Source organism: Rhinatrema bivittatum, chromosome 4 (genome assembly GCF_901001135.1).
Source record: "Rhinatrema bivittatum chromosome 4, aRhiBiv1.1, whole genome shotgun sequence".
In the NCBI taxonomy this organism is placed as follows: domain Eukaryota; kingdom Metazoa; phylum Chordata; class Amphibia; order Gymnophiona; family Rhinatrematidae; genus Rhinatrema; species Rhinatrema bivittatum.
The window spans coordinates 365997063-366010124 of record NC_042618.1 but is presented as its reverse complement, the minus strand read 5'-3'; the positions used below and the strand labels follow the sequence as shown (position 1 = coordinate 366010124).

Here is a 13062-nt window from a genome sequence, read left to right as displayed (position 1 = left end):
CAGGAGTCTTCGCAAATCCACATACCACAGATGCCCAGGCCACTCCGGCACCACCACGAGTACTAGGGCCCCCCCCCCCCAGCCCTCAATTTTGTGAATTATCCTGTCCAGCAATGGCCATGGAGGAAAGGCATAAAACAATCTGTCTTCTGGCCAGACGTATACGAGAGCATCTATGCCCAAGGACCATGGATCTGTCCTGCGATTGTAGAATTCAGGAACTTTTGCCATGCGAAAAGTCACCAGCTGGTCTAGGAACGGAAGGACCCAGCGATCCACAATCAGCTGAAATGCCTCGTCTGACAACACCCATTCTCCTAGGTCCAGACTCTCCCTGCTGAGAAAGTCTACGCTCATGTTATCTTTTCCTGCAATGTGAGAGAACGCAATCATCTGTAGATGTCTTTCCGCCCAGTCCATAAGCTGGTCTATTTCCTGAAACACTTGCTGGCTCTTGGTTCCTTCCTGGCGACTGATGTAGGACATCATCATCGCGTTGTCTGACATCCCGCGCACTGCTTGACCTTGCAGCCTGTGGCTGAAATACAAGCATGTCAACTGGACTGCCTGGGCTTCCAGGCGATTGTTGTTCCAACGGAACTCGGCATTCCGACGACCTTGGGCCATCAGCTCCTGACAGTGAGCCCCCCAACCCTAGAGACTCATATCTGTCATGAGTACCAACCAGGTCGGGGAGGACAAGGAAACTCCCTTTCTCAGATGAGCCTCCTGCAATCACCACTGGAGGCGAGAGCAGATGTCCATCGGCAAGTGGAGCCGAACCGAATAGTCCTGAGACTGCGGGTTCGAACTAGACAGCAGAAAGCACTAAAGAGGACACATATGCGCCCTCGCCCATGTCACCACTTCCAGGTTTGCCATCATCAAGCCAAGCACCTGTAGATAGGACCACACTGTCGGGCGTATAGTGTTCACCAACTGACGTACCTGAGACATCTATTTCTGAATCTGAATATCCGGCAGGAAAACTTTGTCCAGCTCTGTGTCACACCGAACCCCCAGATACTCCAACAACTGGGATGGCTGAAGACTGACTTGGCCCGGTTCACCACCCAACTGAGTTCCTGCAACAAGGAGATCACCTTCTGTGTCTCCAGGCGGCTCTCTTCCTGAGACTTGGCTCAAATCAGCTACTTGTACAAGTATGGGTGCACCAGGATCCCTTCTCATCTCAAGGCCGCCGCTTCTACCACCATAACTTTGGAAAACGTTCTGGGGGCGATGGTTAGACCAAAGGACAGTGCCCAAAACTGATAATGGCGTCCCAACACCGCAAAACATAGAAAACATTGGGGTTCCACATGGATGGGAATATAAACGTAGGCCTCGGACAGATCCAGGGAGGGCAGAAATTCCCCTGACTGCACTGCCATTATCACAGAGCGTAAGGTTTCCATGCGAAAATGAGTCACCTTCAAATGATGGTTGACCCTTTTGAGATCCAGGATGGGATGAAAGGAACCCTCCTTCTTGGGCACAACAATATAAATGGATATCGCCCATACTTTCCTGAGACGTGGGCACCGGAACCAGAGCTGCAGCCTGAGGAGTCTTTGAAGCATAAACTCCACTGCATATTAGGTTCTATCTTAGGCATTACCATCCAGAAAAAAGATCTAGGCATTATATTGGATAATATATTGAAATCGTCGGCTCAGTATGCTGTGGCAATCAATAAAGCAAACAGAATGTTACGAATTATTAGGAAACAAATGGCAAATAAAACGGAAGATGTCATAATGCCTCTGTTTCGCTCCATAGTGAGACCACACCTTGAATACTGTGTGCAATTCTGGTCACCACATCTCAAAAAAGATATAGCTGCACTGGAGAAAGTGCAGAGAAGGGTGACCAAAATGATATGGGGCATGGAATGGCTGTCCTATGAGGAAAGGCTAAAGAAGTTAGGGCTGTTCAGTTTGGAGAAGAGACGACTGAGGGGGGATATGATAGAAGTCTACAAAATCATGAAAGGACTTGACAAGTTAATGTAAATTGGTTATTTACTCTCTCAGATAATAGAAGGACCAGGGGGCATTCCATAAAGTTAGCAAGTAGCTCATTTAAAACAAATTGAAGAAAATTCTCTCTCAGCGCATAATTAAGCTCTGGAATTCACTGCCAGAGGATGTGGTTACAGCAGTTAGTGTAACTGGGTTTAAAAAAGGTTTGGTTAAGTTCCTAGAGGAAAAATTCATAAACTGCTATTATGGTAATTAATACGCAATAATAGCTTGTGTTTTATCTAATGTTTGGGTACTTGCCAGGTTCTTGTGACACCACTTTTGGAAACAAGATACTAGGCTTGATGGACCCTTGATTTGACCCAGAATAGCATATCTTATGTTCTTATGAACTTCTGCAGGGAATGACAAGAGGACACCATGAACACGTCCCGATGAATACTGCGAAATTCCAGAGCATATCCTTCTTGTATCACTTCTAGGACCAACTGGTCTGATGTGATCTCAACCCACCTCTGATAAAAGAGAGAGAGGCATCCCCGTATTTCTTTTTCCCCAAAGGTGAGTCGGCAAACCTTCACTGGGAAGGTAAGGGAAGGTCTGCCCCCCGAGCCCGCTCCTCTCTTGGGCTGTTTGGGACGAAAGGACTGAGACCTACCAAAAGGCCGAGTCCTCTGAAAGATCGACCCTCTGTAGGGACAAAACCGCTTGGAACCCCGGAAATGACTCCTCATGCCAAAGGAGCGCTGCAATTGCTTCTTATCCTCTGGCAACTGAAAAACCAGAGATGCGCCACACTTACTGGCCAGTTTCTCCAATTCGCTCCCAAGCAAGAGCGAGCCTTTAAAGGGCATCTTTGTAAAATTAGCTTTGGAGGTTGCATCAGCTGACCAATTTCGCAACCAGTTGATACCTGGCTACTATCACCAAAGCCACTCCTCTGGCTGAGAAATGACCAAATCACAGCTGGCGCTAGCTAAAAAGGTGGCAGTGGGCTCCATAACTGCTCTGGAATTCCCTCTAGAATCATCAACCCCCTGAGAGAAAAGCAGACAAGATCGTGCCACTAGAGAGCAACAGGAAGTGATTTGTAAAGTCATCGCCACTGCCTCAAAGGCTTGCTTAAGGATAGCCTCAATCCTCCTATCATGCACATCCTTCAAGGCCGCTCCTCCCTCCACAGGGATAGTTGCCCGCTTAGAGAAGGCACTTTGGGAAATCGCAAACTCTCTCTCACAGCTGTATCTAAGGGGTACAGGCCTTCTACTGTCCAACTCCCTGTAAAATTTGCCTCTGGGATGTCCCATTCAAGATCAATCAATTCCTGAATGGCATCTATCACAGGGAAAAAAACAAGAGGCTTTACGCAAGGAAACCAAAATGGGATTCTTCTTCGACTCAGACATGGCATCCAAACCAAGAACACCCAGCTGTTTCAAAGTCTGGGAAATCAGGGCTGGCAGTTCATCTCTATGAAAGAACCGCAACATGGTTTGATACGGTTCCAGTCCCGAAGGAATTTCCCCATCTTCCAGGGACTCATGATCTACCTCATCAGTGCCTTCTGGGTTCCTGTCGGGAATACCCACAGGGAGCTGAGGCAAGCTCCAGCGCTTTAGCACAGGACTGGGAGAGGGAGGAGCCACTGGTTGAGGGTCTGATCTGACAGGATTGGGTGAGCAGAGGACTGCGCCTGCGGAAAGGCTTGTAAGCTTTGAAAAAATTCCACCCAAGAAAAGGCAGCCGAATCCAGACCAAGCCCATAAACCCACACTCTCCTGCAGAAGAGCTAGTTAAGGGAGAAGCAAGGTCTGGCGTCCCTCCAGCCAAAGCCGTTAACTAAACCCTTCATCAGAATGGGAGGAGCCAGACTTAGCAAAATCCAAGAAAGACAACTCCCCCTAGGCATCTGAACAATGCAGACACATGTTAAATGACAGGTCTGGCTGAAAAGCCCTAAGATAACAGGCAACACAAAGAGAAAGGCACTTAGGCTTCTTGTTTACTGGTGCCATCACGCCGGTAAACATGCATCTGAACAGCTCATGCTCAAAAATGTATGCGCACAAAAATTAAGTGCTGGAGAAGTAAGTGCAGCAAGGCACACGCACAACTTGTGCGCCAAGCCAAAGCATTTAAAACAGTGCAAACCGAGCACGCACTGCACACACCAACAGTCTGTAGAGGGCGGCAAAGCACGCACAGAAGTGTGCGAAAATGCCGCTGCGGCCTACCACATGGCTTGCAAGCAAAAAGCCTAACTGCGGGGCCTAGTCCACCAGGGCTGCTCAACCCACCAGGCTACCCAGTTCCCCAAACCCAACAGAAGCGGGAACAAACGTTGGGATAGCTCGCTGAGCACGAGTCCAGAGAAAGTCCTAAAAACCTGCCTCTGTTTCTAAAGGTAAAACATTTTCCTTTTTTTGTAAACCTTAACTGAGTTCAGCGCTTACCGGCTGAGTACAGAGATGGTCTCTGGCTGCGGGGGGAAAGGACATCTGCCATCACCGCTGCGTTCGGCCTCCTGCATCCGCTGCCTTTCAGTTGAACGAACATCTAAGTTTACGCCAGGAAACCCAGCTACTGGACCAAGGCACACCTCTGAGGGACCACGGAAATCACTTCAGGAATTCTCAACTGAGGGAGGGACCTTTTGGTATCACTACAGTAGAGCGGAGTTTATTTTCCTTAATTAAAATATCAAATTTCTCCTTCCAAAAAACCCAAAGCAATCCCCATAGTGAGATGCACATCCACCATCTGCTGAAGACGGAGAATACTGGCAGGCTGGGGTGACTGCAGGAATATATACACTGTGACGCCAGCTTGCTCTGTTTCCATCTGCTGGCAGGGGAGCATAACCCATTGCTCCTGAGTCCATCTGTTTACATGCTAGAAAAACACATTTGCTCTTTATTAATTTCACTTGCATGCAGAAAGTGGTTTTGAATGTTCTTGCAGAAAATATTTTTTTCATCCACATTTTATTGAAACTGCTATTAGTAGATTAGGCGATTATTTTATGGGATGGACTTAGCCAAAGTTGCCTCTAAGGATTGGGTTGCTGTGAGAATAGCATTGATGGGCTTTTTGCATCAAAAGATAGTACTCACAGGATAATGTAACCAAAAATGTTTGCTCACGAGCAAAATGTTTGTAGCGGTGCCGCCTTTCTCCATATGGATGGGCTTTGGAAAGAGGGAAATGTGGAGACAGCCATAGGACCCCACCGGGATTGAACTGGGTGATTTCCCTATCACAGGTCGTATAGAATGACCCCATGGCAGCTGCATGGGAACATGGAATAGAGATCATTTAAAATGTAATATTTAAAAGTGTGATGTTTTTACACAATTGTTCTGGGGAGGGAGAAAGCTGTTGATCTTAGAGTTTATCAAAGTCTCAGGCACCGGAAAGTGGGGGCATATGGGCTTGTGCCCTGGCCATTTTAGGTAGCTAGCAATGCCTCTGCTATGGGGTTTTCACTTCTCTGCCTGCTTCATATTTCTCTTTGGAGCAGGACCTGCCTCTACAGGTTGGCTGTTAAATGCTCTGCACAGCAGCATTTAAGATTACACATTCTTAGGCTTACATGGGATATTTTTGCAGGACATACGATAGTACTCAGTTCTTCAGACAGTTAGAAGTCCCAGAAAAAGCTAGATGTGGGTAAAGAATAAATTGATGATGTGCTGGAGGAAGATCTTAATGTTTTCAGGAGTCCCTTATTATTTTAATTCATGAAAACAAAGCATCTCACTAAGCAGAGAAAAACTGGTGAGAGGCCCTAGATAGGAGTTTAGCACATCGCTGGAGTAAACTCACTTCAGCCTTTGCACATACCTTCCAAGGCTTCAGCAGTTTTGTCCCACAATGTTCTGTGTTTTGCTGCATTTTGTGCACAACCAGCAACTTATCTCCACTCTTCAGCCAAATCAGTAGACTGCCTGTAAAACCAAATTACTAGATAGCAGTATCGTATTTTTCTACCATCGTTTCTATTTTTTTTTTTTATTTCATTGCAAAGCAGTTTCTACTGGTATCCTGTGTCAGCATCTATCTCAGCAGCAGCCACATGACGCAAAGCGTGGCAGCATGTGTGTACCTGTGGGAAATGGCTGGCTCCATATTGGCAGACTGCTGATCGCACATTACCCTACTGGCTTATGAAACGACATGCTCCCAAAGCTCCATTCCTACAAGTGTCTGATTACTTTCTCCAGGCCTTGCAAGCTAAGGAAGCCACTAAGAACTTTTTCATTTTTTATCCCTTGACATCGGGAATCCAGTTCCACTCCCATAACGGAAAACAATAAATGTGCCAGTCCCAAAATGCCAAAGGAATTATGAGCTCATAGCAAGACTATACGAGCCTTCTTTGTTTAAGCTCATGAAGAAAAAATTAGCATGCAAAAAGCTGCTCAGAATCCAGCACACAGAGGACCGGGATGTTCTAAAGATTTTTTTTTTAACCCATTTTGTTGTCTACAATATATCTGGCTCCAAGCCAGCTCTGGAAATCCCCAGAACTCGTCGTGTCATCACAAACCTACGGCCCTCCCCATTTCTATCCTATAAACACAACCCCCACTTCCTCCCAATCCCTAACGCTTTCCACAAGGTAACAAGATAAAAGCGATATCTCCCTCCCGAACCCATGCTCTTAGCAACTGAATTTGAAAAAAAACACCAAAGCTTTTATTCGGTGGGGTTAAGAGGCTCCTGCTCTGTCGCCAGGGTCCTCTGGGTGATCCGGGCACAGCTACGTGCAAGTGGTGTATCCCTGCGTGCACGCTTCGCGCAGGCGCGGCGCAGGGCGGCTCAGACAGGCTCGCGCTGCAGCCTCTGTCTGCCGCCGCCGCACACTCAGTTCCGCGTTGTCAGTTCCGCAGGTGCAGAAACTCCACGTCAGTTTCAGCAGTGTCATTACAAACTTCCCCCACTTCCACCCCTGCTCCCATTATCTCTCTTTGGCTCTGTGTGTGTGTGTGTCGTACGTTGCCAAAAAAAAAAAAAAAGCTTTCCCTTCCATCTCCCCGCACCTTTGCTCATCTATCGCCACGGACGCTCTTGATCCCTCCCCTCGGAGCTGCTTATGTGCTGCTGCTGGAGCCGGGAGCGCGATCTGCCGGCAGAATGTCCTCCCTGTCCCCGGCTGTCTTGGACTCGGACGAACTCTACGATTTCCTCTTTAAGATCGTACTGATTGGGGATGCCGGAGTGGGCAAGACATGTGTGGTGCAGCGCTTCAAGACGGGCATCTTCGTGGAGCGGCAGGGCAACACCATCGGGGTGGATTTCACCATGAAGACCCTGGACGTCCAGGGCAAACGAGTCAAGGTGAGCGATTTGTGCCATAACTCTGGCATGCCGTAGCTCACGGCCGACTGTCCCTCCCACCCTTGACCACACGACAACAGAGTAGGTAAACCAAGATAACTTTTATTAAGTGGAAGAAACGGCCACAGCCAAAATTAACATTATACATTATTACTTTATATTGCGGCAGCTTAAACGCCATTGGCATTAGCTAAATGCCACGCCCTCACCGGTACCTTCCTTGTTCTTCCCACCCCAATGCTTTTTTGGAGACGGCAGCCCTCCATCCTTCCGCTCCGTGAAGGTGGTATACCATTGGCACCCCGCTCCGTGAATGCCAATCCCGCCTTCCGCTCCGTGAAGGGGAACACCCGCCACTGGCATCCCGCTCCGTGAACGCCTCCGTGGCTACTGCCGCTCCGTGCAGTATTCTGCCGCCTCCTCCCACCCCTGGCCTTGCGGGCCGCGGTTATTGCTTTTGCCAGGCCTTCATTGGGCCACCCCCAGACCGGCCATGATCTCGGTCTCCGCCATGCTTAGTTATTTGCCAGGCCTTCATTGGGCCACCCCCAGACCGGCCATGATCTCGGTCTCCGCCATGCTTAGTTATATCCATGCCCCCGCTTTCCCCCTATGCAAAGTCCTTGGTGCTGTGCTCCTCCCCTTCCCCCTCCCCCAACACCAAAAACTTCCCCTCTATGCAGCGATACATCCCCTTATGCTCCGGTGAGGGCACTCGCCAAAGTAGGAAACAGTAAAACCTTATTTGTTTCCTACCCCCACTAATTACTAAAGCTGCTGTGGCCGTTTGCAGGGCGAGGATGAAGATATCTACCCCAATGTCTGATAAGTGAACCCCATCCGGCCTATACATGCCTGAACATGAGAGCGAAATATCATCATGCTTGATGACATATCCCCCTATAGCTCTCAACCACGTCCCCACTTCTTTGTTCAATTTGCGCCTGCTTTTTTCGATGGCTTTATGCGACCTCGCGTCCCTCCATACCAACCGGGGGATAATGTGGGACCACACCAATACCACGGCTGGCCATATAGCCTTAATTGCAGTCAAGTCCTTCTTGATCGTGATTCTTAAGTCAATGTTTTTGACTGCGACCAAATCGTTACCACCCAAATGACAGATGATAACATCAGGCTGAGGTAGTTGCCTGGCGTATTGGAGGATGCAAGGCATTAGTTGGACCCACCTCATCCCTCGTTTGCCGAGCCAGAATAAGCTGGCCTTGCTACGAGGTATGCCCATCTGCTCGCTGGAGGTCTTTTTCTTGGTTCTAATGTGCGCCCAATAAATGTACGAGTGCCCCATGATCCATATCACTTTCGCACTCCCAGCTGACGAGTCTAAGATAGACAAAATAAAATGGTTATGTGTAACATTCATTGGGCTGTCTGGTTATTGGGCCGTATGTATTACCGGATTTCCACCACCCTAGCGCCTTAATTTGATCCTCGCTGAAACCGCTGCTGCTTGCAAAGGATGCTGCGCCTATTCGGAATGAATGTGTGTTATAATCTCCCGCGTCTTCCCCTATTTTTCCCAATCCTTTGCGTAGTATACTGATAAACTGGTAACGCGATAGCACGTTGCCATCTTTGTGTTTTAGTAAGGGCCCCCGCCCCCCCAGTGGGCGTACCTTGAGGTATTCTGTTGTGGCCCTTACGGGGCATATCTCCGCCGTATGAGCCGAGTATAATGTAATCCAGCGACCTACTGCCCGTTGATCATTTTTTGCTCGCCTGAGAAAGATCTGTACTGTCTCCGTAACCAGCCTAATGTTTTCTATCAGGAGACCCCCATCCGATGCCCTGGTGGTCACCCTTGCCCTCGGGATAAGCTCGCTGTTTCTAAATGCACCAAAGAACATTATTGAAAAGGCCACGGTCCATAGCTTTACCTCATAATTGTCCCAAACTAGGCTGGGAAGCACCTTTACCAGTGCTTGTAGCAGCATGGGTGTGATAGGCTTTCTGGCGTCCCTTCTAACTGGTTCTTGTCTCCGCCAACCCTCTAATATCTTTTTTATGAGAAAGGAGTTGCTAATGGTGCCTATACCCCATAGTTTGGAGACGAAAACAATAGCAGCTATGTGTTGCCCTGCCTGTGCTCTTGATACCCCCGAGTTCTTAAGGTAGAGCAAGAACTCTGTTACATTTCTCTCTGTCATTGTCCCCTGAACTTGCGTGTTTATTGTTTGGCAAAATTTTTGGAACAAGCTCCAGCCGCGTGCATATGCTCTCCCAGTACTCTCTGCCAGAGCCGATCTCAATATGGAGGCGATTCCGGGCACCCTAATTCCCAAATCCGAGGAGGGATGCGATAAGGTTGATGCTCTGCTTCCGGGGCCAGGAATCTGAAATGAGACCACTGACAATGAGACAATGCATCAGCGATGCCGTTAACTTCCCCCCGGAACGTACTGAGCCTTAAAGACCAGGTTAATGCGCAGGCAGAGCAGTACTAAATCCCGCAATAGCCTAATGACCCTAGGGGCGTGAGCAGTGAGAGAATTTATCGCCTGTACAACCGCCATGTTGTCTGACCAAAAAACCACTCTTCTATTGTGGAAACATGCTTTCCACATGTGTATTGCTGCAACAATGGGGAACAATTCGAGAAAAGTGATGTCTCTAAGTAAACCCATGGCTTCCCACTGTACTGGCCATCGTTCCGCGCCCCATTTCCAGCCAGATAGGCCCCAAATCCAGCACTCCCCGCTGCGTCGGTGTAGAGCTGCAGCTCCCTATTGGTCATGATTGGGTCCCTCCAAACTGTCCGCCCCTTATATTCCCCTAGGAATGTCTTCCATACTATGAGGTCCTCCCTGAGCTCCTTGGTGATTCTAATGAAATGATGGCTCTTGCTAATACCTGCTGTGGCTTGGGACAATCTTCTAATGAAGGGGCGACCCATGGGCATGATCTTGCAAGCGAAATTGAGGTGACCAATGAGCGACTGCATTTGTTTTAGCGTGATTTTGCGTGATTGTTCGGTAGTAGATATGTTGGCGCGTAACGCTTCTAGTTTTGCGGGCGGTAGGCGTGTGACCATTTGCAGAGTATCAATTTCGATACCGAGAAATGACAATTTTTTGTGACGGTCCTTCTGATTTGTGCTTAGCTAGCGGAATACCTAATTCGTCAGCTTTCTGGGTGAATGCTTCGAGGGCTTGCGCACAGGCCTGTGTGTCCCTATGGCCGGTAAACAGAAAATCATCCAAATAGTGTATGATTTTCCCTTTCCCGATGTCCTGCTCTACAGCCCATTGCACAAATGTGCTAAACCTCTCAAAGTAGGCGCAAGATATAGAGCAGCCCATCGGGAGGCATTTATCGAAGTAATATTTACCTCGGAATTGAAACCCCAACAGATGGAAGCAGCTTGGATGTATTGGAAGCAAGCGGAAGGCTGATTCAATGTCGGCTTTTGCCAACCATGCCCCTTGCCCCCAATGCCTCACCATGTCTAATGCCTGGTCGAATGAGGCATAGGCGACCGAGCATGCTTCGGGGTCCAAGTAATCATTCCCTGACCCACCCTCTGGGAAGGATAAATGGTGAATCATTCGGAATTCCCCTGGCTCTTTTTTGGGAACCACCCCAAGAGGGGAAATCCTAAAATGAGGTAGAGGTTTGTCATTGAATGGGCCTTCCACCCTACCCATGTCGCTTTCTTTATTGATCTTTAGTGCAATGACCTCTTCATTATTCCTCGCAGATAACAGATTCTTAGCCTCTGTGGCGGTTTCTGGCCCCATGAAAGGTATGTGAAAACCTTGGGAAAACCCTTCATATAGCCATCTGGCCTCCTTGGGCTGATAACCCTTTAAACAGACCTGCAAGCTATGTATCTTAATGGGAGTAGGTGCTCTAATGAATTTATTGTTGCTCTGTGTGGGGGATGGTTCCTCCCCTTGAGCATTTTGTTTGAGGGTGGCCTGCACCGCATCCCATGCAGGCGTGTCTGAATTTGCAGGCAGCAGCGAATCTGCAAAAAACAGAGTTGAACAGCCTACAGATGGGAGTCCCCCCGCCCCTAAATCTAGTGGCTTGCCCCCACCTTTGCCCTTGACGAAAGGGCTGACCTTGCCGAAATGGAAATCTTCCCGTAAAAGTATGTTGGCGAGGAGTTAACCATGTACTCGGCTGGTATGCATTGCCAGCGAAGCCAGGGACAACCTCCTGCACCGGTCGGTACGGTGTGATTTTTGAGAGCCAGAGGTCAATATCCTTGCGATCCCATTCTAAACCTGGGTTCACAGCCATATTCCTTCTGAACTGCTCATCATACTCCAACCAAGCCGTACCGCCATACGTGCGATAAGCACCACAAATGACGTCCTGGTAAGCAATTAAGGAGCAACATTTTTCAGGAAATTTTTGACCTATGATGGATGACAGAATTCTGAATCCTGCTGACCAATTAGCTAGCGTCTTAGCGATGAAGGGTTTCTCCCTAGCTGATAGTTTGCACGCTTCGTGGCATTTGGGATCGGAACCCTCCCCTTCTTTCCTGAGCAGCTCGAATATATCTATATATTCGCTGCGCCATATTTTCTCTTTTAACGCCTCTGACACATGCGCGGTTAGTGAGCCCACTGTACATGTGTATTGTGCAGCGTTATTGCCATTCGTGGCTGAGCTACCAGTGGTATTGTGCCCATTGGTCCCCAGCTGACCCACCGTTGTTTCAACCGCTGTAGCTGTGGCTGGGGTTGGTGTTCCAACAGCTGTAGCTGTGGCTGGGGTTGGTGTCACAAGTAAAATATCCCCCATGGGTCATCCTGACTGCCCTGTTTCCTGTGTTGGGCTAGTGTTAGCATTACCCTGCCCATGCCAGTTATCGAAAATAGCTTTCATAGCAGCGAAAATGTCAGTAGGAGCACTTTGTGGCCCCAGCCACACTTCGCTGCCATTCCTTGGTGGTGGGTAACTGGGCTGTGTTGGGGGTACCTGCGCATTACCCTGGCTCCGGTTTAAATCAGGGTACTCACAGTTCTGTCCTCCTTGCGGTTGCCCGTGTTGTCCATGAGCTGTCTGTTGACGTGCTGGTGGCTGGGTGTTGCCAGCTGAACTGTTGGAGCTGCCCGCTGCACCGTGCTGTGGACCGATGGGCACTGAGCCCGGGGATGGGCTAGTGGTATGCGTTAAGGCATCCAGCATTGCCTTCACCCTGTCCGAGCCATGGATAGCAGCCGCTGACAAGGTTTGGTCCATGAGCTGACGCAGCTGTCGTTCGGTAACATTGCCGAAGTTCTCTCGTGGCGGTGCTGCAGGGGTCGGTGCTGCAGGGGTCATGCCCCGTGGAGGGGGCTGCTCCGGTACATAGCAGCCCAAATGGCTGATGCTACACGGTTGTCGTGTGCTTGAGGATTTCCTCTTCTTATTCCTCTGTGTCTTGGTCTTACGTTTTTCGACTTCTGGCGTTGCCGCGAAGTTTTCCTGCAATTTGCTTGGCTTCCGACGTGCTCCGGCATAAGTGCGGACAGGGCAGAAGCCATAGCAAACTGAGTGGTAGCCATGCTGTGTAGACATATTAAATGGTTAGATCCTGCACAGTTTTGGGGGGGGGGGGGGGGGGGGCATATGAATAGGTAGCCAAACGTGGGTATGCGCACACCTGCTAAGGGGGGTGGGTGGGGGAGGGGGCAGCCGGGGTATGGGGGGGGCGGTGGGTGGGGTGCAAGGAGCCGGGGGGGGGGCTGGGGGGGGCACATGTTTGGGCCCAGCAAGTTTG

At 49.3% G+C, this 13062-nt stretch overlaps 1 protein-coding gene and 1 long non-coding RNA gene across 4 annotated transcripts in view; both read right to left on the bottom strand.

Annotated features, from left to right (window-relative positions):
* Positions 1-13062, bottom strand: part of LOC115091025 — an 85659-nt gene that overhangs the window by 71127 nt on the left and 1470 nt on the right. The window contains exon 2 of one of the 3 annotated variants that reach the window (XR_003856580.1): positions 5829-5932. The exons of the other annotated variants lie outside the window; for them this stretch is intronic. This is a non-coding gene — a long non-coding RNA (uncharacterized LOC115091025). The remainder of the gene's footprint in view (positions 1-5828; positions 5933-13062) is intronic. 3 annotated transcript variants of the gene reach the window in all.
* Positions 9545-12876, bottom strand: LOC115091024. Its single transcript, XM_029600806.1, has 2 exons — positions 12320-12876; positions 9545-9679 (listed from the first exon to the last, which is right to left on the bottom strand). The coding sequence occupies exons 1-2, from the start codon at positions 12858-12860 to the stop codon at positions 9618-9620; spliced, it is 603 nt and encodes a 200-aa protein (XP_029456666.1). The 5' UTR covers positions 12861-12876; the 3' UTR covers positions 9545-9617.

Excerpts from the sequence above, each read along its gene's own strand:
- LOC115091024 (XM_029600806.1), bottom strand. The coding sequence starts at position 12,860 with ATGTCTACACAGCATGGCTACCACTCAGTTTGCTATGGCTTCTGCCCT. Across the intron at positions 9,680-12,319 it reads ACCGCAAGGAGGACAGAACT|ATTCCTGGCCCCGGAAGCAG; the intron begins GTGAGTACCCTG and ends GTCTCATTTCAG.